This window comes from Mustela erminea, chromosome 9, assembly GCF_009829155.1.
Source record: "Mustela erminea isolate mMusErm1 chromosome 9, mMusErm1.Pri, whole genome shotgun sequence".
Classification (NCBI taxonomy): Eukaryota; Metazoa; Chordata; class Mammalia; order Carnivora; family Mustelidae; genus Mustela; species Mustela erminea.
In genome coordinates, this window is record NC_045622.1 from 44608329 (window position 1) to 44633422 (window position 25094).

Below are 25094 nucleotides of genomic sequence, written 5' to 3' on the forward strand. Positions count from 1 at the left end.
ACACTCAGGGTACAGTTGAGATTATTATATTCCTGATATTTTTGGATATAGAGGTGAAAATTTCTAGTAATCTCCAACTTCCCAGAAGACCTTAGGTTGATTTTTAGAGAAGAAATTTGAGAATCATTTGCCTAGATGTTTTTAATTTAAAAGGTGATTTTCTCAGGGTAAAATAAAAACAGAATCAGAGATTACTAATGTTAGGAAAATGCCCAAGGGTTGGGGGATGAGAGGACAAAATGAACAGAATGGAAGCTTGATTGGGTTTTAGGAAGGCTGAGGAAGAACCTGAATATAGCACCGCAGAAGGAAAAATGCAAATATGCCTGGAGTACGTGGTGATAGTATATTAATTCCTTTGCTACTTGTAGACTTTTATTAGGTCACTTATAACTAGGGTGACAGAGAATTTATATTCTGAACTGGGTCACTTTTGACAGTGAAAGGATGTGCTATCTGAATGGGACACTGGGACAACAGGTGTAAACCAGAAATGTTTCAGGAAAACCAGGACACTCGATCACCTCCTATTAATAACATACTTTTCTCCAGAATTAGTCCTTAGACCCCAGGTAATTTTTTTTCCTATATGGTACTCTAAACTGCATTTGAGGAGCTTCTTAAACTTTGATTCCTGTTTCTGGTCTTGTTGGAAGGAGAAATTCTTTTCATTTTTTCTTCTCCTGTGGACCATTTGGTGGGGGTAAGTACAGTGTACTTAAGATGAGTTTGTTGACTTTTTATTTTGCTTAGGAAACTATGTTTTGTGCATTTTTGGTCCAGTGTTAGGTTATTTTTAAGAATCCTTGTTATATCTCTGTAACTGGGCTGATAAAGTATTTGTAAGTTCTTAGAATATAATACAGAAAGTGAATTTTTAATTTTGGCATTTACTCTTAAATGACTTGATATTTATATAGTTTACTTTCCTACAGGTGGGGTGGTAATTCTGAAACTTCCAGTCTTCAAGGAAGGGAAGAAAAACACCTTGTGTTTATACAGTGGATATATTATTTTTTTTATGTTGGATCACTGTAATGGTTTCATTTTGTTTTCCTATAAATAAATCTTTTGTTATTCTTACATCAAGTGATGTTATTTTTATTCTGTTAAGTAATTACCATATTATATATTCTGGTAAATTAAAAATTAATAGAAATAACAGTTGCCTTTGAGGTAGTACTTACTAAAATACGATTCACCTCACCTCTGAGATCCTTCTTTGGAATTGGGATGGGAGTACGGTGTCAGGGTTTGGAAATCACCACTTTGAAGTACTAGAATCCTAAACCTATTCAACATTTAGGAGACAAACCTGAATCCCTCTAGTCTTGCTACAGTGGTATTGTTTTGCTGCACAGTCTGCCATCTAGTGGTAGGAATGCAGAGTACACCAGAACACCAAGGAGAAGCCTTAAGTTTTCAGACTTCTTTTTAATATTAAGTTAGCTTACATAGCAGGCTAAAACATTTCGATATGGGGGCCGGGGGGAGAGAATGACCTTTTCACTTGAAAATATAAATCAGTAGTAGTGAATTCTGAGAGTATTCAAAGAGTATTTGTTTTTTTGTGGAGCATTTTTATGACTTAAACTTTCTTCTGCTCTTGTAAGATTTATATATTTTTAACAGATTTGTTGGTGAAGTGGCAAATGCATAAACAGTGTAGATGATTTTAAGAGACAGTAGGTTGGACGTATTTGAAAAAGATACTTATATATTGATTAAAATTTTAGAGCAACTTGTAATGATTCCATTAACTAAAATGATTTATTTTACATTTTTAAAATTAAAGTACAGACAATTCAACAAACTTGGCTTGTGTTCAGCTATGACCTAAGCGACTAAATTTCAGCTAGATAGTAACAGAGTATCTTAGGGTTGGCTTTGTTTACTTAGCTCCATCTGAATTCTTCCTGTTCTTAGGTAGTCAGTCCCACTTCTTTCCTCTACTGCAGATACAGAGGAGGTCAGTCCATGCTACTTTCTGAAGTGTTCTGAAAGCTTCAACACTTGACACATGGATGGTCTACTCCATATACATTGCAGACTTAGAATACTATGTTGAAGTTGTTTTTTTTTTTTTTTTTTTTGGTTTTTGTTTTGTTTTGTTTTTGACAGAGTACAAGCAGGGGAAGTGGCAGGGAGAGGGAGAGGCAGACTCCCCACCGAGCACGGGGAGACCCATGTGGGACTCCCATCCCAGGACCCTGGGATCATGACCTGAGCTAAAGGCAATGGCTTAACCAGCTGAGCCACCCAAGCGTCCTATGCTAAATTTTTTATTCCTCTTTTTTAAAGAACTGGTTTCTTTGGGTGGCCTCCTTAAGCATATCAAATTAGCACTGAGGGGAGGTCTTTTTGGGTTAATGTATATTAAAAAAAAAGTTGCTTAAAATAAATGGGGGTGGGGTGCCTTGGTGGCTCAGTGGGTTAAGCCTCTCTCTCCAGCCCAGGTCATGATCTCAGGGTCCTGGGATGAAGCCCTGCATCGGGCTCTCTGCTCAGCAGGGAGCCTGCTGTTCTGCCTACTTGTGATCTCTCTCGTCAAATAAATAAAATCTTAAAAAAAATAATGAAAAATAATAAAATAAATAGGAATATCCAGATAATGACAGAATTTATAATGGCTTGCTTATAGCAACTTTTGAATAGTTTTAAGGGAAAAATACCTCTTGTTTTACATGGTGATTAAAAAAATCAGTCAAAAGGAAAGAAAAATTGGGGCACCTGGCGGTTCGGTCAGAAAAGCATGTGACTCTTGATCTTTTGATCTAGGTGTCATGAGTTTGAGCCCCACCACGAATATAGAGATGACGTGAATAAATGTAACTTTAAAAAAAGGGAAAGAAAAACTTACTATGGCATAAACAGGTTAAATACAGCGTGTACAATTACCAAAGCGTTATCTTTACATTTCTTCGTTTTCATGTGTGAATCTTTTGTTCATTCATTTTGCAGAGAACCCAGTGTGACAAAAATAGCATATCTAGTTGTACTAACAGATTGGTTTTTCCTGCAGCTGCAACTTTTTTTTTTTTTTTTTTTTTTTTTTTTTTTAGTAAGATGGGCCTTTGCCTTTTTTTGTGGGTTCTAGAGGTAATGTAAGGTTCATCTGCCATGGTGAGAGATTGAACTTGTGTTCACAGTATCGGCCTGCCTCTGGAAGAGTGGCTACCAGATTTTCAGCTGTTATACCATGTTGCTCTTGTGTGTGTACCATGTCATCACGTGCTTGAAGAAATAAACACATCAGGGCTGTCCTTTCTGCCATTGATGATGGTATTCTCCAAAGGGTCTGGAATGTCCTTGTATACTGTGACTTAGCTCCTTTAGCTTCTTAGTTCTTTTATCAAAACCATTTGGATATCTTTATTTCTTTTTAATACTTTGAAAATGTACCCTTTTCTCCTCTTTCAAATTATCTCATCCTTGTAATTTTTCCCCCCAGTCCTTGTTACTTGTTTGAAACACACTATGGTACGTGAATTTTCCCCCAGTTTTTACCTTCAAACCCAATTAATAAGTTGCTATAGGATTGGTATTTGCTGTGTGACAGGAGATGTGCTTAATGAGAGTTGTAAAATTACGAACTAATAGTTCTTTTATATGTTGATTGTGACTACCTATTCATATATAGTTCAGTTGCTGAATAATTTTGGAAGCATTCAGTTCTTTTCCTATCAACCTATTGAATATTGAGGCCCATCAGTACATATCAGACAATCTTATACATCTACAGTTTTAAAAAATGGAATCTGATTCTCTGGTGTTCTTTAACATGGCTTTGATTTAATGTGCCATGAATATTTTCCCGTTAGCCTTTTTTGCTCTCTGTTTGTTGGCCTCGTAGTGTTTCATTTTAAGACTGCTGTCTTTACCATTATTGAACATGTCCTTTTTCATTGTCACTTAGCTCCTTTAGCTTCAAAATACTTTATCAAAGCCACTGGGATATCTTTATTTCTTTTTAACACTTTGAAATGTACCCTTCTTTTTTCAGATTAACTCAATTCTTATTGAGTAGTATGTATGTAGTATGTAAGTCTTTTCCTAGTTTTTACTTTCACATCCAGTTAGTAATTTGGTTAGATTTATTTCTTAAGGTATATGCCAGTCTAAGAAGACCGTATTTCTAAATTAATTGTAATGGGGATTATATAAAAGTACAACCTTGTGTTTCACATGGAAGGACCCTGCAGACTATTAAGTTAAAATGGTAACATTTACATCTCAACCTTACACACAAAAAAAATGAGTGGAGGAGTAACATTTAAGACTGTTTATTCCATTTCCTAGACATTTGACACTTACGGTAAGTGCTCTTTGTATAAAATTATTTTGGCATAAGTCTCATTTCAACTTGCGGTTTTTTTTTTTTTTTTTAAGATTTTATTTATTTATTTGAAAGCACGAGAGGAGGAGGGTCAGAGGGAGAGGCAGGCTGCCTGCCTAGCAGGGAGCCGGATGTGGGATTCTATCCTAGAACCAGGATCCTGACTGAGCCACCCAGGCACCCTCACCTTCTGTGTTTTATAAATACTTTCAAATTTATGCTAAATGAGAAAAAAACGTTGCTGATACTTTTTTAAAAAGCAAAAGTTCAGAAACTTCTCTACAGTTTCTTTTTCTTTCTTTCAAGGTTTTATTTATTTGACAGAGGGAGAGACAGTGAGAAAGGGAATTCAAGAAGCGGGAGAGGGAGAAGCATGCTCCCACTGAGCAGGGAACCCGATGTGGGACTTGATTTTAAGATCCTGGGGTCATGACCAGAGCCGAAGGCACATGCTAAATGACTCAGCCACCCAGCTGCCCCTCCTCTACTATTTCTTGACTACTGTTTTTGTTGCTGTTTCTTGATGAATAGTTGTTCCTACTGTTTGTACTCCTACCCAGGAAACATTTCGAAGATCTGATCGGTGAAGCAACATTTGATGATCCATTTAATTTGTCTTCCAGATTGAGTGTATCTCTAATTTTCTAGATTAAAGAAATGAGTCCTGTTAATGAAATTGTATCTTTCATAAGCTTAGAGTACACATCATACTCAAGAGTAAAGAGCTCAAATCCTTTCTTCTAAGACCAGGAACAAGATAAAGATGCAACTTCTATGCCACTTCTATTCCATGGTACTGGAAATCTTACCTAGTGCAACTAGGCAAGAAAAAGAAATAAAAAGCATCCACCTTGGAAAGAAAGTAGTAAAATGGTCACTGTTTCCTGATGACATATTATATAGAAGACCCTAAGACTTCATCAAAAAACTGTTAACTAAAAAATGAAGTCAGTAAAATTGCAGGATAAAAAACACACAAAAATCTGTTGCATTTCTTTGTAGTGGTAATTATCAGGAAAATAAAATAATCCCATTTATAGTTGCCTCAAAAAGAAGAAAATTCCTAGGAATAAACTTAAAGGAGATGAAAGACCTATATATTGAAATCCGCAGGGGTTACTAAAAGAATTTGAAGAGACAGCTATAAAGGTACCCTGTGCTCATGGATTGGAAAAATAAATGTCGTTAAAATATCCATGCTGTTCAAAGCAATCTACAGATTCAGTGCAATTTCTACCAAAAATCCAGTGGGATTTTTTTCAAAGAAGTAGAACGACTAATTCTAAAATTTTACAAAACAGCCAGACACACACACAGATAGCCAAAACAGTCTTGAAAGAACAAAACCGGACACATCACACACCCTCCCTCATTTTTAAATTATATTACAAGCTTATAGTAACTAACAGAGTGTGGTATTCTCATAAAGGTAGGCATACGGATCAATGGAACAGAAAGAGAGCCTATGAATAAACCTGAGTATATATGGTCAATTAATTTATGACAGAGGAGCCAAGAATATACACTTGGGAAGGAGTAGTCTCTTCAACAAATGGTTCTGGGAAAACTGGGCAGCCACATGGAAAATAATGAAACCCAACCACTGTCTTAAACCATACATAAAAATGAGTTCAAAATGGATTAAAGACTTGAATGTAAGCCCTGAAACCATAAAACTCCTAGAAGAAAGCATAGGTGGTAAATTTCCTGATACAGGTTTTGGTGGTAATTTTTTTGCATATGTGCTGCTGAAGCGAGCACTGTGATGATTTTTTTGAATCTGACACAAAAAGCAGAAGCAACAAAAGCAAAACTAAGTGGGATTACATCATACTAAAGGCTTCTGCACAACAAACAAAACCATTAAATTGAAAAAGCACCCTACTGAATGGGGGAAGATATTTGCAGATCATACATTTGATAAGGGGTTAATATTTAAAATATATAAAGAACACATACAACTCAGTAGCAAAAAACAGTCCACTTAAAAAAATGGCTGAAGATCTGAATAGATCCCCCCCCCCCAAGAAAACAGAGAGATAGCCAACAGGAATGTAAAAAGGTGCTCAACATCATTAATCATCAGGGAAACACACATGGAAACCATAGTGAGGTACCACCTTATGCCTGTTAAAGTGGCCATTATCAAAAAGACAGATACCAAGTGGAGAAGAGGGAATCCTTGTGCAGTGTTGGTGGGAATGTAAACTAGTGTACCTACTGGGAAGAAAGTATGGAGATTCATCAAATTGAAAATAGAACTGTATAATCCAGCAGTTCAACTTTTGGGTAACTTGAAAAGATAAATGCAACCCTCATGTTCATTGCAGTATTATGTACGATTGCCAAGATATGGAAACATCATAGCTGTCCATTGATGGGTGAATGCATATAGAGATTGTGGTATGTTTGCACAGTGGAATATTAAAAAGAATGAAATCTTGCCATGTACAACGACATGGATGGCTCTCCAAGGCATTGTGCTAAGTGAAATAAGTCAGGAAGACAAGCAACATGTTATGTCTTACATGAGGATATTAAAAAAGCTGATAGATACAGGGGACAGATTGGTGATTGCAAGAGGTGGGGAATGAAGGTGGTAGAAATGGATGAAGGGAGTTATTGGTAAAAAATGCAATTGATACAAAACAAATTTGGAGTCATTTAAAATATTTGTTTATATATTAATATACATGGCATAGGTATATGTAATATATATAAAGGCACTGGAAAAAGAAAGAATAGTACTTAATTATTAGTATCTGTTGAGACTTTCTTAATGTATAGTTCCCAGAGCATTTAGCTAATCCTGAAAAGAGTCTTAAAATGATGTGGACATACATACATGCTGAAAAAGTATGTTTCAGGTGATCCTTTGGAAAGAGATTGTTTTGCATTTGGCTAAATGATTATGATACAGTGTGAGGTTTTTTTGTCTTTTTTTTCATTTGTTTGTTTTTTTTAACTAATACTGTTTTTAGCCAAGTTTATTTATTAGAAAATCTACTTGGGTATCAGCATAGTTTTGATATATATAGTCCAGTGAATGCCTGTGTAGTTGGGAACTTGTTACCCTCAATATTCTGCTAATGGTGCATGCCTCACTTGCTGTGGAAGTGAACACGAAGTGGCTTAAGTTTCTAAAGTTGGTGAACTCTGCCTTGGGAGATGTGTATAGGCTTGTGTGCTATACTAAGAATATGACTGTAAGATTAGTGAAGCCATCTGGTAATTGGTTACTCCTAAGTTTTTGAGATTTTGCTGGACATTTTCCGTGAAAAAAATTGTATGTTTCATTTTTGTTTTACATTGATTAGCTATTTAAGACTTGCACTGAATTGGCTAATTGGGTATTCACTTGCTATATATGTTTCCAAGCACTCTTTTCTTTTACAAAAATTTAAATCTGTTCATAAATCTGTCACTACTATAGTAGTGAGTTTCTGTGATGTGACCTTTTGGAAAGTCTTATTTGTGTTAATACAGGTAATGTTTACTTTGCCTCAGACATTGTTGGAGGGGGGCATATTAGATAATAAAAGTGGGAGTATTTTGTTTGTATAGTAGAGATTGGTTCCTTCCACTGTCTGGAAAAATGCTCTTATGTTTCTGTGGTAGGCCTGTTTTCTTCCTGCATGTATGTGCTAGAATCCTCATAACTTATCATTTATCCCTAATGCAAAGAACCTATATCCCATGTTTTAATTTTTTTTGGTGTCGGGGTTAGGAATTATTAATAATGTAATGTCAAGAAGGTATTTCAGTTTTTATATTTTTAAGGTAAATAACTAAAAGAAAATCCAAAGTGTGTTTCCATTTAGAACCTTTTGATTGGTAAGGGAAATTTAATATCAAGTTTGTGGTTTATAAGAGCTGAGGTCTTCTGAATTGAGAATGGGAAAAGCAGTAGCTATCAAGATTCCCATGATATTTGTGATTCTTGTTTGGAGTGATTTGCTTTTGGTTGGTTAGAGGTGGGATACATTTTCCTTCCTGTTGCTGGGGCTCAGACTTAGAAGCTTTTTCAAGCTGTTGTTGTAGTAGAGACATTGTGCTGAGGAAAAATTACTGCCTAGAGAACTGCTTGAGTTAAAATACTATAAGGAAGTGTATTTTGTAGAGTTAGTGTTAACGATTCAGTGTTTCTTCTCCCAGGAATATTTGTATAACTTGCTTTTGTGTTTGGTCCACTGTGGGTTCATAATCTCAGCATGAATTCTTACTTCTTTTTGCTTTTTAATGTGAAGTACCATATTTTAGTTTCTGGACTTATCTTCAAGTTTTTATGTGCTCATTTCTAAAGTATACAGTAGTTTTCATAAACATTATTTTAAAAACCCTTTATTTTTTAGATCCTCTTCCACCTGAAATTTGAAAATTTTCACATGTAATGTGCTCAGGTTAGTTTTTTATTCGTTTGACAGCAGATTGTGCAGATAGTCAAAAAAGATTGTTGGTTTTAGTCTACATAAAAAATACCATTTTGGATGCTTATTTAAAAAGTCATGCTAGGACTGTCATATACTTATTTAAATGAATATATTTATTCAAAAAGTATGAGTGATCACGGTATACAAGGCACTGTTTTGGACCTTTGAGGATGTAGTAGAGACAAAACAGAGCTTTGCCCACATGGAACTTAAATTTTAATTGAGAGAGAAAAACATTAAACAGATTAAGATGAGTTAGGTGGTAAATGCAGACAGAGTGAGTAAGGGTGGATAGTGAGGGTTTAGAGGTAGAGAAGTGCCCTGAGGCTTTGTTATTTTGTATAATTACTCAGAAGAGTTCATCTGATAAGGTGACATTTTTGAAAAGATCTGTAAGAATAAAGTGTGGGAGCAAAAAGTGTAGATATTGGGAGAAGAGTATTCTAGGCAGAAGGAACAACAAGTGCTGAGCATTTGAGGTAAGAAGAGTTCTTGGCCTGTGGGAGGCATTGCAAAGGAGATGTCAGTGCAACAGAAGCAAAGTGATGCAGAGGGAGTGGATTACAAAGGCTTACTATAGTATTGGTAGAATATATATTCTAATGTTATATGTAAAATACTGTAGTTGTTGAAACTGTGATTTACACCTTTTGGTTCACTTAAGATCAGACTCTGACTAGTCTAGCAGTTTATTACCTCTGTGATGAAGAGAAATTGCTAACAAAAATGTTTGCAGTCTCCTTTTAAGGTCTCTCAAACTAGTTAGAAGGTAATGATTTGGAAGCAAATAATTACAGTGTAGAAGAATTCTATTATGTAGAATTATGTGCTAGCTTTAGTGACTGGAGGGCACGTTAGTATGTGAAGGGAAGACTTGATTCATTTTGAAGAATGAGCTTCAAGTGTGAAACAGCAAGGTATATCACAGAAAACTGGGAAGTGGTTTTGTGTTGGAAGCAAAGATTCAAGAAAGAATATTGACAAGGATGAAATGTATGCCATCTTGTAAATAGTAGGGATGTCATTGAGGTTAAGCACTGAAAGTGTTGTATTGTAGATCATTCTGTGGTCAGTTTAGAGATTGTTTGTAGGTGTGAGGTGGGTGAGACCCCAAATCAGTTATCATCAGATAAGAAGCAGTCAGTCCAGCATTTCTTTATGGGGACAGTTTTGGGAGGACCGTGTTTGTTTGTTTTTATTCATTTATTAAAGTAGCCTCTGTGCCCAATGTGGGGCTTGAACTCATGACCCTGAGATCAAGAGTCACATGCTCAATCAGGTGAGCCAGCTAGGTGCCTCAATGGGTGGAACAGTTTTAAACTGTGAAGTGCTAATTGTGCATTGTAGGACAATTAATAATCTTCCTTGTCCTAGGTATTAAATGCCGGTAAAATCTCTCTGTGTTAATCTTCTTCCCTAATTTCTGAATACTTAGAGGATAGGTGGCTCCCCCTAGTTAAGAAATAAATAGAAATTAGGGACACCTAGGTGGCTCAGTCAGTGAAATATGGCTCCCTTAGCTCAGGTCATGATCTCAAAGAGTCCTGGGATTGACCCCCTGTCCTGCTCTCTGCTCAGCAGGGAGCCTGCTTCTCCCTCTCCCTGCCCCTCTACCTGCTTGTGCTCGCCTTCTTTCTCTCTCAAATAAATAAAATCCTAAAAATTTTTTTAAAAATCCCAAATAAATAGAATTTAAACTCTGGCTTGGGCGGTGATAGTTGGATAAGGAGGAACAGGTAGAATTGCTGGAGATTACAAGACTTGATTATCGATGGGCTCTAGGGAGTGTATATGAATACAGAGAGGTTTGGAGCATCTTTGGGTCAATAGTGTGACAATAAATTTTATGACAGTTTCAGTTTTGAAAACTAAAAAAAATCAAAAACAAAAAAACCAAGATTCTGAGGAGTGTAAAATGACTTCATGCTGTCAAGGGGGAGTAACTAAGAACTGAATAACTTATCTAGACAGTTTCTGGAAGGATATAGAAAAATGCAAGATACAGCAAGATAGAGGAAGAAAAAAACTAAGAATATAACTTAAAATTGAGTTCAGAACTTGACCAGTGTGTTTAAAGTTTTAAAGGATTCAAAAGGAGCAAGACAAGTATGCCTTGGCCTCAGATTACTTTTTGAGGGGCAGAGAGAAAGCTTAGCATTGGAAATAAGGGTACATGATATATTTAGTGCTATAGGACAGGTATGACATACTATTTAAGAAGAATCAGAGAGGGACGCCTGGGTGGCTCAGTGGGTTAAAGCCTCTGCCTTCGGCTCAGGGCATGATCCCAGGGTCCTGGGATTGAGCGCCACTTTGGGCTCTCTGCTCAGCAGGGAGCCTGCTTCGCTCTCTCTCTCTCTGCCCACCTCTCTGTCTGCTTGTGATCTCTGTCTGTCAAATAAGATCTTAAAAAAAAAAAAAAAGAATCAGAGAAGGTAGAGATCAAGTTCTATTTTTTATTATCAGAAACTGAACCATACACACCAAAATAAAAGTACTATTTAATTTTTGTTGCAAGTATGAATTGTGAAAGCCTTGTATCCTTGTAGTATCATTTTTCTGTTCCGTGGGTATTCTGACTATTTCGTGCTTTGTTCTTAAAGCACGGTTGGCCAGGGTTAACTGCTTATCTAAAATTCATTTGCTTATCAAATGTTACTTTGTATAATAATTGGGCTTGTTTGAACAGACAGTTGAAAGATTGTAAGTAGATAAATGATCAGCACTACTTTGGTGTTTTCTTGCTATCAAGGCCAAGTTAGGTCACTTGAATTTTTATTTAATCATTATGTGCTGGAGAGTAAAAAGGCAGTTTGCTTACGAGTCATGAATAACTTCAGTTTCTTTCCCTTTATGGTAGTTACAGCTGAGATATATAGATATAGATATAGATATAGATATCTATATCTATATATATATATATTTTTTTACAATATCATTGAAATGTATTTACTGACATGAAACTTTAGTGCCATGTACATGAGAAAGAGCAAGTAACAAAAATATGGCAGGCAAGCACCTATAACCATTTATGCACAAATATATGCAAAGAAGGAAGTCTGGAAATATACCACAATAACAGTGATTATTTCTGGTAATAAGATCGCAGACAACTTTTTAAAAATTTTGCCTCTTTTTTGCCTTTTATGCTCTTTCTACAATAAGCATATACTTCTTGAGTTTAAAAAAGTTGTTTCTTTTTTTTGTTTTTTGAAATTTTATTTTTTATTTTTTTAAAAACATATAATGTATTTTTATCCCCAGGGGAACAGGTCTGTGAATCGCCAGGTTTACACACTTCACAGCACTCACCCTCCCCAGTGTCCATAACTGCACCCCCCTCTCCCAACCACACTCCGCCCAGGAACCCTCAGTTTGTTTTGTGAGATTAAGAGTCACTTATGGTTTGTCTCCCTCCCGATCCTATCTTCTTTCATTTATTCTTTTCCTACCACCCCAGCTCCCCACGTTGCATCTCCACTTCCTCATATCAGGGAAATCATATGATAGTTGTCTTTCTCCAATTGACTTATTTCACTAAGCATGATACCCTCTAGTTCCATCCATGTCGCAAATGGCAAGATTTCATTTCTTTTGATGGCTGCATAGTATTCCTTTGTATATATATACCACATCTTCTTTATCCATTCATTTGTTGATGGACATCTAGGTTCTTTCCATAGTTTGGCTATTGTAGACATTGCTGCTATAAACATTCGGGTGCACATGCCCCTTCAGAGCACTACGTTTGTATCTTTAGGGTAAATACCCAGTGGTACAATTGCTGGGTCATAGGGTAGCTCTATTTTTAACTTTTTGAGGAACCTCCATGCTGTTTTCCAGAGTGGTTGCACCAGCTTGCATTCCCACCAACAGTGTAGGAGGGTTCTCCTTTCTCCGCATCCTCGCCAGCATCTGTCATTTCCTGACTTACTAATTTTAGCCATTCTGACTGGTGTGAGGTGGTATCGCATTGTGGTTTTGATTTGTATTTCCCTGATGCCGAGTGATGTAGAGCACTTGTTCGTGTGTCTGTTGGCCATCTGGATGTCTTCTTTGCAGAAATGTCTGTTCATGTCTTCTGCCCATTTCTTGATTGGATTATTTGTTCTAGGTGAGTTTGCTATGTTCTTTATAGATTTTGGACACTAGCCCTTTATCTGATACGTCATTTGCAAATATCTTCTCCCATTCTCTCAGTTGTCTTTTGGTTTTGTTAACTGTTTCCTTTGCTGTGCAAAAGCTTTTGATCTTGATGAAATCCCAATAGTTCATTTTTGCCCTTGCTTCCCTTCCTTTGGCGATGTTCCTAGGAAGACATTGCTGCAGCTGGGGTTGAAGAGGTTGTTGCCTGTGTTCTCCTCAAGGATTTTGATGGATTCCATTCTCACGTTGAGGTCCTTCATCCATTTTGAGTCTATTTTCGTGTGTGGTGAAGGAAATGGTCCAATTTCATTTTTCTGCATGTGGCTGTCCAATTTTCCCAACACCATTTATTGAAGAGGCTGTCTTTTTTACATTGGACATTCTTTCCTGCTATTGAAGATTAGCTGATCATAGAGGTGAGGGTCTATTTCTGGGCTCTCTGGTCTGTTCCATTGATCTATTTGTCTGTTTTTGTGCCGGTACCATGTTGTCTTGGTGACAGCTTTGTAATAAAGCCTGAAGTCTGGAATTGTGATGCCACCAACTTTGGCTTTCTTTTTCAATATTCCTTTGGCTATTCGAGGTCTTTTCTGGTTCCATATAAATTTTAGAACTATTTGTTCCATTTCTTTGAAAAAAAAAATGGGTGGGATTTTGATAGGGATTGCATTAAATGTGTAGATTGCTTTAGGTAGCATAGACATTTTTACAATATTTGTTCTTCCAATCCATGAGCATGGAATATTTTTCCATTTGTTTGTGTCTTCCTCAATTTCTTTCATGAGTACTTTGTAGTTTTCTCAGTATAGATTTTGTGCCTCTTTGGTTAGGTTTATCCCTAGGTATCTTATGGTTTTGGGTGCAATTGTAAATGGGATTGACTCCTTAATTTCTCTTTCTTCTGTCTTGTTGGTGTAGAGAAATGCAACTGATTTCTGTGCATTGATTTTATATCCTGACACTTTACTGAATTCCTGTACAAGTTCTAGCAGTTTTGGAGTGGAGTCTTTTGGGTTTTCCACACATAGTATCATGTCATCTGTGACTCGTTTGACTTCTTCTTTGCTGATTTGGATGCCTTTAATTTCTTTTTGTTGTCTGATTGCTGAGGCTAGGACTTCTAGTACTATGTTGAATAGCAGTGGTGATGATGGACATCCCTGCCGTGTTCCTGACCTTAGCAGAAAAGCTTTCAGTTTTTCTCCATTGAGAATGATGTTTGCAGTGGGTTTTTCATAGATGGCTTTGATAATATTGAGGTATGTGCCCTCTATCCCTACACTTTGAAGAGTTTTGATCAGGAAGGGATGCTGTACTTTGTCAAATGCTTTTTCAGCATCTATTGAGGGTATCATATGGTTCTTGTTCTTTATTTTATTAATGTATTGTATCACATTGATTGATTTGCGGATGTTGATTTGCAGCCCTGGAATAAATCCCACTTGGTCATGGTGAATAATCCTTTTAATGTACTGTTGAATCCTATTGGCTAGTATTTTGGTGAGAATTTCCGCATCTATGTTCATCAAGGATATTGGTCTGTAGTTCTCTTTTTTGAGGGATCCTTGTCTGGTTTTGGGATCAAGGTGATGCTGGCCTCATAAAATGAGTTTGGAAGTTTTCCTTCCATTTCTATTTTTTGGAACAGTTACAGGAGAATAGGAATTAGTATTTCTTTAAATGTTTGGTAGAATTCCCCCCGTGAAGCCGTTTGGCCCTGGGCTTTTGTTTGTTTGGAGATTTTTGATGACTGTTTCAATCTCCTTACTGGTTATGGGTCTTTTCAGGTTTTCTCTTTCTTCCTGGTTCAGTTGTGGTAGTTTATATGTCTCTAGGAATGCATCCATTTCTTCCAGATTTGTTGGCGTAGAGTTGCTCATAGTATGTTCTTATAATTGTTTGTATTTCTTTGGTGTTAGTTGTGATCTCTCCTCTTTCATTCATGATTTTATTTATTTGGGTCCTTTCTCTTTTCTTTTTGATAAGTCTGGCCAGGGGTTTATCAATCTTACTAATTCTTTCAAAGAACCAACTACTAGTTTCGTTGATTTGTTCTGTTGTTTTTTTGGTTTCTATTTCATTGATTTCTGCTCTGATCTTTATGATTTCTCTTCTCCTGCTGGGTTTAGGCTTTCTTTCTTGTTCTTTCTCCAGCTCCTTTAGGTGTAGGGTTAGGGTGTGTATTCAAGACCTTGCTTCTTGAGAAAGGCTTGTACCACTATATATTTTCCTTTCAGGACTGCCTTTGCTGTGTCCCACAGATTTTGAACCCTTGTGTTTTCATTATCATTTCTTTCCATGAATTTTTCAATTCTTCTTTAATTTCCTGGTTGACCCATTCTTTAGAAGGATGCTGTTTAGTCTCCATGTATTTGTGTTCTTTCCAGATTTCCTCTTGTGATTGAGTTCTAGCTTCAGAGCATTGTGGTCTGAAAATATACAGGGAATGATCCCAGTCTTTTGATACTGGTTGAGACCTGATTTAGAACCCAGGATGTGATCTATTCTGGAGAATGTTCCATGTGCTCTAGAGAAGAATGTGTATTCTGTTGCTTTGGGATGAAATGTTCTGAATATATCTGTGATGTCCCTCTGGTCCAGTGTGTCATTTATGGCCTTTATTTCCTTGTTGATCTTTTGCTTGGATGATCTGTCCATTTCACCGAGGGGAGTTTTAAAGTCCCCTACTATTATTGCATTATTGTTGATGTGTTTCTTTGATTTTGTTATTAATTGGTTTATATAGTTGGCTGCTCCCACGTTAGGGGCATAGATATTTAAAATTGTTAGATCATCTTGTTGGACAGACCCTTTGAGTATGATATTGTCCTTCCTCATCTCTTATTATAGTCTTTGGCTTAAAATCTAATTGATCTGATGTAAGGATTGCCTTACAATCCTTAAACCCAGCTTTCTTCTGATGTCCATTAGCATGGTAAATTATTCCCCCCCACACACTTTAAATCTGGAGGTTTCTTTGGGTCTAAAATGAGTTTTTTGTAGGCAACATACTGATTTTTTTTTTTTTAACCCATTCTGATACCCTTTGTCTTTTGATTGGGGCGGTTAGCCCATTAACATTCAGGGTAACTATTGAGAGAGATGAATTTAGTGCCATTGTATTGCCTGTAAAGTGATTGTTACTGTATATTGTCTCTGTTCCTTTCTGATCTACTGCTTTTAGGCTCTCTCTTTGCTTAGAGGACCCCTTTCAATATTTCCTGTAGAGCTGGTTTGGTGTTTGCAAATTCTTTCAGTTTTTGTTTGTCCTGGAAGCTTTTAATCTCTCCTTCTATTTTCAATGATAGCCTAGCTGGATATAGTATTCTTGGCTGAATGATTTTCTCGTTTAGTGCTCTGAATATATGCCAGCTCTTTCTGGACTGCCAGGTCTCTGTGGATAAGTCTGCTGCCAATCTAATATTTTTAACCATTGTATGTAACAGACTTCTTTTCCCAGGCTGCTTTCAGGATTTTCTCTTTGTCGCTAAGACTTGTAAATTTTACTCTTGGGTGACGAGGTGTGGACCTATCTTGTTGATTTGGGGGGTGGGGAGTTCTCTGCACCTCCTGGATTTTGATGCTTGTTCCCTTTACCATATTAGGGAAATTCTCTACAATAATTCTCTCCAATATACCTTCTGCTCCCCTCTCTCTTCTTCTTCTGGAATCCCAATTATTCTAATGTTGTTTTGTCTTATGTTGTCACTTATCTCTCAAATTCTCCCCTCAGGGTCCAGTAGCTGTTTGTCTCTCTTTTGTTCAGCTTCTTTTTTTTTTTTTTTTAAAGATTTTATTTATTTATTTGACAGACAGAGATCACAAGTAGACAGAGAGGCAGGCTCAGAGAGAGGAGGAAGCAGGCTCCCTGCCGAGCAGAGAGCCCGATGCGAGGCTCGATCCCAGGACCCTGGGATCATGACCTGAGCCGAAGGCAGAGGCTTTAACCCACTGAGCCACCCAGGCGCTCCTGTTCATCTTCTTTATTCTCTGTCATTTGGTCTTCTATATCACTAATTCATTCTTCTGCCTCATTTATCCTAGCAGTAAGAGCCTCCATTTTTTATTGCACCTCATTAATAGCTTTTTAAATTTCAACTTGGTTAGATTTTAGTTCTTTTATTTCTCCAGAAAGGGCTTTTATCTCTCCAGAGAGGGTTTCTCTAATATCTTCCATGCCTTTTTCGAGCCTGGCTAGAACCTTGAGAATCGTCATTCTGAACTCTGTATCTGACATATTACCAATGTCTGTATTGATTAGGTCCCTAGCCTTCGGTACTGCCTCTTGTTCTTTTTTTTGTGGTGAGTTTTTCTGCCTTGTCATTTTGTCCAGAGAAGAGTATATGAAGGAGCAAATAAAATATTGAAAGGGTGGCAAAGACTTCAGGAAAATGTGCTTTAACCAAATCAGAAGACATCCCAAATCGTGGGAGGGAGAAAGGGGATAAAAAGAAGTTCAGAAAAAAAAAAATAAAAGAAGAAAACCAATAAAGAAAAAATATAAAAAAGAAAAATTATATATATATTAGATAAACTTGTTAAAAAATGTTAAAAAAGAAAAGGGTAAATGTTAAAAAAAAATTTAGCAGAAGAAAAAAAATTAAATTAAAAAAAATTAAATTAACTTTAAGACTAAAGAATCGTGGGGAGAAAGCCGTGGTGAGTTCCATGCTTTGTTTTCTCCTCCACTGGAATTCTGCTGCTCTCCTTGGTAGGTGAACTTTGTCTTGGCTGGATTTCTTGTTGATCATCTGGTTGAGGGGCCTGTTGTAGTGATTCTCAAGTGTCTTTGCCCCAGACAGAATTGCACCACCCTTAATCAGGAGATTTTGTCCCCTGAACGCTTTCTGTAGAGTTCCAGAGGACGGGAATGAAAATGGCGGCCTCCCAGTCTCCAGCCGGAGGAGCCGAGAGCTTGGGGCCCCACTCCTCAGTGCGCCCTCAGAGAAAAAAGCCCAATCACTCCCGTCTCCCTGGCTTCTGCCGTGCTCCGAGCTCACCCAGCCTGTGACTGGTTCAAGGTAAACCCGAGCTGAGAGCTCACTCCTTGGCTCTGTCTCTGTAGCCGACTTCCCCAGTTTAATACCTGTGAGCTCTGTGCCACTCAGACACCCCCCAATCCTTCTGTGACCCAGTGGGACCTAGGGCCACGCTGGCCCCGCATGGGCTTCACCCCGGTTTAGCCTCTGGAGCTGTGTCCCTCAGTGGAGCAGACTTTTGAAAGTCCTGATTTTGTGCTCCGTTGTTCTGCCGCTTGCCGGGAGGGGCCCCCCCCCCCCCCCCCGTCTGTTTTCCCGTCGCTTTGGATTCACTTCTCTGCAGGTCCTACCTTTCAGAAAGTGGTCGATTTTCTGTTTCTAGAATTGCTGTTCTTCCTCTCTTCGATCTCCTGTTGAATTTGTAGTTGTTTGCAATGGTTTGATAAGCTATCTAGCTGATCTCCTGCTACGTGATGTATTCTCAGCCTGCTACTTCTCTGCCATCTTCGATACTTGTATATTTTTAAACATACTTTAAAACAACTCATTTCTTGGTCTTCCTCTCTGTTCTCTAAATTGGATTATATTTTTATTTTCTTCATTGAATTTGAAAATAATGTCTCTTGAGTACATTGGAGGTAAAACTCTGAGGTCTGTTTAGAGCTGCCTCTCCCTCAGTTTTGGTGCTGAAACAATTGTGTTCGACTATTTTATAGTAATGCTCTCCTGTTTAAAACATACAGTTGGAATGTACGGCGACGCCTGGGTGGCTCAGTTGGTTAAGCGGCTGCCTTCGGCTCAGGTCATGATCCCAGTGTCCTGGGATCAAGTCCCACGTCGGGCTCCTTGCTTGGCAGGAGCCTGCTTCTCTCTCTGTCTCTGCCTGCCACTCTGTCTGCCTGTACTCGCTCTCGCGCGCACTCTCTCTCTTTCTCTCTCTCTGACAAATAAATAAATAAAATCTTTTTTTAAAAAATTGGAACGTACGTTGTTTTAACTGTTCAGAGTAATAGCAAATGAAGTTCCTGGATCATTTCTTACTTGGAAATCTATGCAGCAAAAACTTGTGTTAGTTTCCAGTTTTATTTGTTCGTATTAGCTAGTTGATACCAACTGGTGACTGAGCTAACTCAGTAAAACTGAAGGGAGAGAAGAATGAAAATTTATATAAACAAATTGAGATCCTGTCTACTCTCAGACCACGTATCTGCTCTGTCTTTTTAATAATGCAAACACAGCATTCTAGGGAGAATATTAATAAAGGTAGTTTGACCCTCAGCTTGTTCATGCTTCCATATATATGATTTAAGTTTTTTTTTAATGGTAGGGATGAATAATCCTAGCATTGTAGTTCTGAAGGTTTATGAGCATTAACAGAATTGAAAGTTCTTCAAGAATTCAAGTTCTTTGAAATAGCTTCTTTTGAGATAAATAGAATATTTGAGGATGAAGTGCTCTCAGAGGAAGTTTGATTTACTTGATGTTACTGATCATTTATGTGACCCTAATCAGTATCCTCTTAACTTCTCAGTGGTCTCAATTGTTCTCCTAAGAGATTTTTTAATAACTTATCCAGACTATCAGTGGTTGCTCCCCTGTTAGGTTTTCCACTTGTTAGCATGCACATCTGAAATTAGAAGTAAATTAAAGCTAGAGATTAAACCTTTTGTTGTTGTTGTTGTTTAATTGCAGACTTAATTCAGTGCACAAATGAGATGAATGTGAACATCCCACAGTTGGCAGACAGTTTATTTGAAAGAACTACTAACAGTAGTTGGGTGGTGGTCTTCAAATCTCTCATTACAACTCATCATTTGATGGTGTATGGAAATGAGGTAAGCCATATTTTTAATTAACCATACTGCTGTGATGACTATTCAGCTTGTTTCTCCCACTGAAATTTTAGGAACGACTTCAGCAACCAATAATAACAGGTTAAAAGGGCAAAGTGACTAGGCAGAAATGTAATTGTAGATTGTACAATTTGAGGAGATGGTCTGTAAGTTGGGAAGTGAAAGTGGGTCAAAGCACAGAGGACTTATAATAATGGGATCAAGAAACAGAGATTAATCTCTAAAGGTAGGTTCTTTAAGCAGCACTGGTCTTTGTAGACCTTATGTGTAGATCTTATGTCTTTTTGCTTTATTGTGGCTCAGATGTCTGTCTCATTTCATACAGTCTCTGGAACCACTTAACTTAGTTGAAAGCTATTATATTGAGGACTAAGATGGCATTTGCTGAGAGGGACTGTTTAAGGGTGCCTTAAGCAGAGGTGTGTCTTAAATCTTCTTTGAAGTCTTCATTCCCCAAAAAGTTAACAAAAAGATGTGTAAGCTTTTGCATTTTAACGTTGGAGAGAAATGTCTTTTTTTCCGTGATAGCCTAGCAACAGATTTTTTAGTTCTTCTCTTAAATGGTTTCCTCAGCCCAGTATACTTACTTGTAAAGTTGAGTTAAAGCGAACATTTAAAATTATGTTAAAAGAATATTTTAATGCGTGTAGATAAATCTACATTTAGTATGCACTATAGAAAAATGCAGCCCACTGGTTGCTGAGAGATGGCTTCTGGAGAAATGGGGAGGGACTTTAGTTATTGGTATTAGACTTCTGAGCATAATGACTTTCCAACATCCATCACTTTACTCATTTTGGGCTTTTCAGTGATAAAGCTCTGCTGCAGCTTTGGCAGATATCAGAAAGCATCACTGAAGTTCAGAATTAAAGCAAGAATTTACCTATTTCATTGCAGCAGATCTTACTGTATGTATATTTTGGTGTTCCCTTCTGGCCCTTGTCCAGGAGTTATTTTTTTATAGCTACAATCAAAATTTAGATAAAATATTACATTTAGCTTTTTTATATAACATGAAACCATAAGCTTTTCCATATTCTGGTTTTTTTTTTATATTTATCATTTTTAGTGACAACCTAATGGGTCACATATTCTATAATTTTCTTAACTTTCCCTTTCCTAAAAATTTTGCTTTCTGGTTATTATTATTTTTTAAAGATTATATTTATTTATTTGACAGACAGAGATCACAAGGAGAGGGAGAGAGGCAGACAGAGAGAGGGAGGAAGGGAAGCAGGCTCCTTGCCGAGCAGAGAGCCCGATGTGGGGCTCGATCCCAGGACCCTGGGATCATGACCTGAGCCGAAGGCAGAGGCTTTAACCCACCAAGCCACCCAGGCGCCCCCAAAAGTTATTTCCAGACGTGTTAGCTGAAATATGATTGCTTAGTCAATAGACTCGATCATTTTTAGAACATATGCCACTTAGTTGCTTTCTATTTTATTATAACCAGTGTACAAAGTCAATCAAAATATTTGGATATACTAGCTTTAATATAACTTGAAGCATTTTGATCTTAGTTAGGGTAATAGTTTCTGTTTTTGTTGATACTTTGTTTAAGATTATGATCATTCTGAAGAATTTCAGGCTTATTATATTTTTCACCTTTTAAAAGAATATTTATAGTTTATTCTTTAAAAAGTAAAAGCCACAAATACAACCAATTAGAATGCCAAATTAAGAGGAAAACTATTAATAATGGCTTTTAGAGACTGTAAAAAAGGTGAGAATATGGGGTGCCTGGGTGGCTCAGTGGGTTAAAGCCTCTGCCTTCAGCTCAGGTCATGATCCCAGGGTCCTGGGATCGAGCCCCACATCGGGCTCTCTGCTCAGCAGGGAGCCTGCTTCCTCCTCTCTCTCTGCCTGCCTCTCAGCCTACTTGTAATCTCTGCCTGTCAAATAAATTAAAAAAAAAAAATCTATAAAAAAAAAAGGTGAGAATATTAGAAGTAAAACCTTGACAAAGGCAAAGAAACAAAATTGACTGTCATTCCTTACATTTGACTGACAGGAGAAGAGAGATGATAGCGTTTCTGTGTGGTTTTTAGATAAACCCATGTTTAATTTCCCTTAAGCTAAGACAGATGTGATGTTCTTCTCATTGACAGGTTTATTAGTCTTTGAGAAAGTATGCATATGATTTTACTGTGCTGTTGGTGTTGAGAATACTATCGGGAAAGGAGGAAACGGATCCCCTGTTCTGCCCCTGCCAGGGGACATTTGTCAAAAATGATGGGGATGGTCTTGGCACCCCTAGACAGAGGCCAAGGATGCTTCTAAATAGTGCACAGGGCAAACTTCCCACAATAAAGAATTATCACTGCTGAGAGGTGATATTTTCTTAGTATTTTTTTTTTTTTAAAGATTTTATTTATTTATTTGACAGAGATCACAAGGAGGCAGAGAGGCAGGCAGAGAGAAAGAGGAGGAAGCAGGCTCCCTGCTGAGCAGAGAGCCCGATGCGGGACTCCATCCCAGGAGCCTGAGATCATGACCCGAGCCGAAGGCAGCGGCTTAACCCACTGAGCCACCCAGGCGCCCTGTCTTAGTATTTTAGATTAATTTTAGAGTTAATATTGTCTTAGTATTTTGTTCAAGATTTTATTTTTTTACTTCCGATGCGGAATCCTGGCAGAGGGAGAAGCAGACTCTCCGCTGAGCAGGGAGACCCGTTCAGGACTGGATCCCAGGCCCCTGGGATCATGATTTGAGCTGTAGGCAGACACTTAATCAACTGAGCCGCCTGGGGACCTTTTGTCTTGGGATATTTTAACACTTTTTTGCAACCAGTCATTTTAGGGTAAATGATGAAATGTGAGCCTTCAATTTACAAATTGTTTTTCAAAATCTTGGGCTTGTTAGTTTGAGGTGAAGGCACATGAACAAGATTAGGGGAGTGATGGTGTGTACCCTAATTGATTTAACCCTCTGCACACATTGAAAAAAAAAAAAAAAGGAAATCCTAAGGAGAAGTGAAATTGAAAGGAATTAGCTATTTTAGAGGGTGTATAAAAAGGGAAGTTAAGGTTGTGTTCTGTGGTAAGTAAGTACTTTGGAGAGAATTTGGCAGAATTTTGAGATGACCTTTACACACATGCTGATTCAGCCATTCTACCCTAAGTTTATATCATGGTAAACTCCTGTATGTTTGCACAGGGAGACCAATACAAAGATGCCTATGAAACATTGTTAATAATAGTGAAATTGGAAAGAACCTAAACATCCATGTAGAAATGAATACATAATGATATAGTAGATCACTTAAGTACTAGAATATCACTTTAAATGAATGAACTAGATCTACATATATTAAATGGGTAATTCTTGAGGAAAAGTTATTAAAAATTTTAAGCACATTGGAAAAGAATAAGTACGGTATGATTTTTCTGTAATTTTAAAATAGAAAAGAAAATCTGTACCTTGTATGGGTTAAATAGAAAAATTATAAAAATATGTGTTAGAGTGATAGATAACCTACTTCAGAAAAGTGATTTTGAAGAGGGAAGGAAATGAGATAGAAGGAGTGCTTCAATAGACTCTTTAATGTTTTGTTTCTGTAAGACGATCTAAAGTAAATATGGCCTCGGTTTAATCTGGACAGTGGGTGAGGGGATATCTGTAATACTATTCTCTTGTATGATTGTAAGTATTTCATTCTTAAAAATGTCATAAAAGTATGGATCATCAGGTAGCTGTTTAAAGATGCCACTTAAGTGTGATTAGCTATAGCTCTAATAATGCTGTAGTAAAGCCAGAATTGCTGATTCCAGGGTAAAAGTGCCTATTTCCTTTTATTTTGATGCTTATGCCAAAGCCATGAGCATTAGGCTTTAATAAATTCCTTTGTGCTAGTGACATATATGTATTATGTATTTAGGTTTGGTAACTTGTTAGTAGGACTGAGAATGAGAAATTTAAGTTAGATAAGCTTAACAGAATGTGTTAAACACATTCCCTTCCCCATTGTTGAATTAGAGGTTGTTAGATGGCATTACCTTAATTTGACATAATCATTTGTTTGTTTTCCAGCGCTTTATTCAGTATTTGGCTTCAAGAAACACGCTGTTTAACTTAAGCAATTTTTTGGATAAAAGTGGATTGCAAGGTAAAGACAACTTTTTCATTATAGAAAATCAACCCTGTATGATGACTACTGCAGAGCTGAACTCTGTCTTTTAGCTGTGGAGGAATCACATATTTTAGTGAAAGGTATAAGGAGGAAAAGACTGCCTTTTAATGTGATGATTACATTGACTTTAGTACTTGACACCTGGAACTGTAAGAAATAGAACTGGATAGTGGTTTCAGAGCATGGATTCTGGAATTTAACTGCCTGGGTTTTAGTCCCATCTTTACTACTAACCAACAGTGTGAATTTGAGCAACTTACTTCACCTCTCTGGGTCTATAGAGTCAGGAATAAAGATAGCACTTACTCTCTAGGGTTGTAAAGAGGCTTAATCTAGTTAATAAATGTAAAGTGCTTACAACAATGCCTGGCACACAGGAAACACTATGTAAGTATGAGATTTCATTGTTACTCTTGTTATTTTATGCTTTATTTTAAAAATGTAGCTGGGAATATTACATATTTTAGTAGCAAAGGTAAGTATGGTATGTTATTCGGATGAGTTACTCACTGATGATCACATCTGTTATTTATTCTACTTTTAATTTAGTAACTTGAGATGGCTATGTGCTCCATGCATGTTTTGTGTTACTGGGATCTGTTGTACTTAGCTCGAGAACTAGGCTGTTAACATTGTACAGGGTCAAGTCTAGGAATGACATCATAAGGGGCATACCGTACGACTTGGGAATATTCAACAGTAGGGCTCAATCTGGGAAATGTCTTTGAAAGATGGACAAGGATGTGGGTTTGTTTAAGCAAAAGTACATAGATATACACAGATATGAAGGAGTATGGGATATTTAAGATTTGTAGAGCAAATGAATATGAATAGAATTTACAAGTGACGTATTGCAGGACATGTGGTGGCAGATGGCCTCCTTCAAGAAGCTGTTTGGGGCCAAAGTCAGACATGGAAGACTTTTATAGAGTTGGGGTTTTATAATGCAGTGAGAAACCATCAGAGTTTTTTGATTTGAGGAAGAAGGGGAGAGGGAGTGTGTGTTATAAATTGCCATAGGTCAGTACAGGTTGGATTAGAGTGATAAAGTCTTAAAGACATTGAGACTGTTCTGGTCCTTGTTCTGGTCACTAGTAGAAAGGTAGTAAGGACCAGAATAATGTGTCTTGTGGAGGTAACATCAATGGAATTTAGTGACTAGCAGTGTTTGGGCCAGGGACTGCCCAGTTCAATACTTGTTCACTTTGGGCAGATGGGAGT

At 37.3% G+C, this 25094-nt stretch overlaps 1 protein-coding gene across 13 annotated transcripts in view; it reads left to right on the forward strand.

The window, feature by feature from the left end:
• The window catches only part of PICALM (phosphatidylinositol binding clathrin assembly protein), a 111080-nt gene that overhangs the window by 22908 nt on the left and 63078 nt on the right, over window positions 1-25094 (forward strand). For 12 of the 13 annotated variants that reach the window (XM_032357466.1, XM_032357461.1, XM_032357468.1 and 9 more), the window contains exons 2-3: window positions 19584-19726; window positions 23774-23849. In XM_032357466.1, coding sequence (XP_032213357.1) covers window positions 19584-19726; window positions 23774-23849 — 219 coding nt within the window. Of the gene's footprint in view, window positions 1-973; window positions 991-8848; window positions 8853-19583; window positions 19727-23773; window positions 23850-25094 lie in introns of those variants that run through there. The other variant, XM_032357473.1, reaches the window with a different exon arrangement.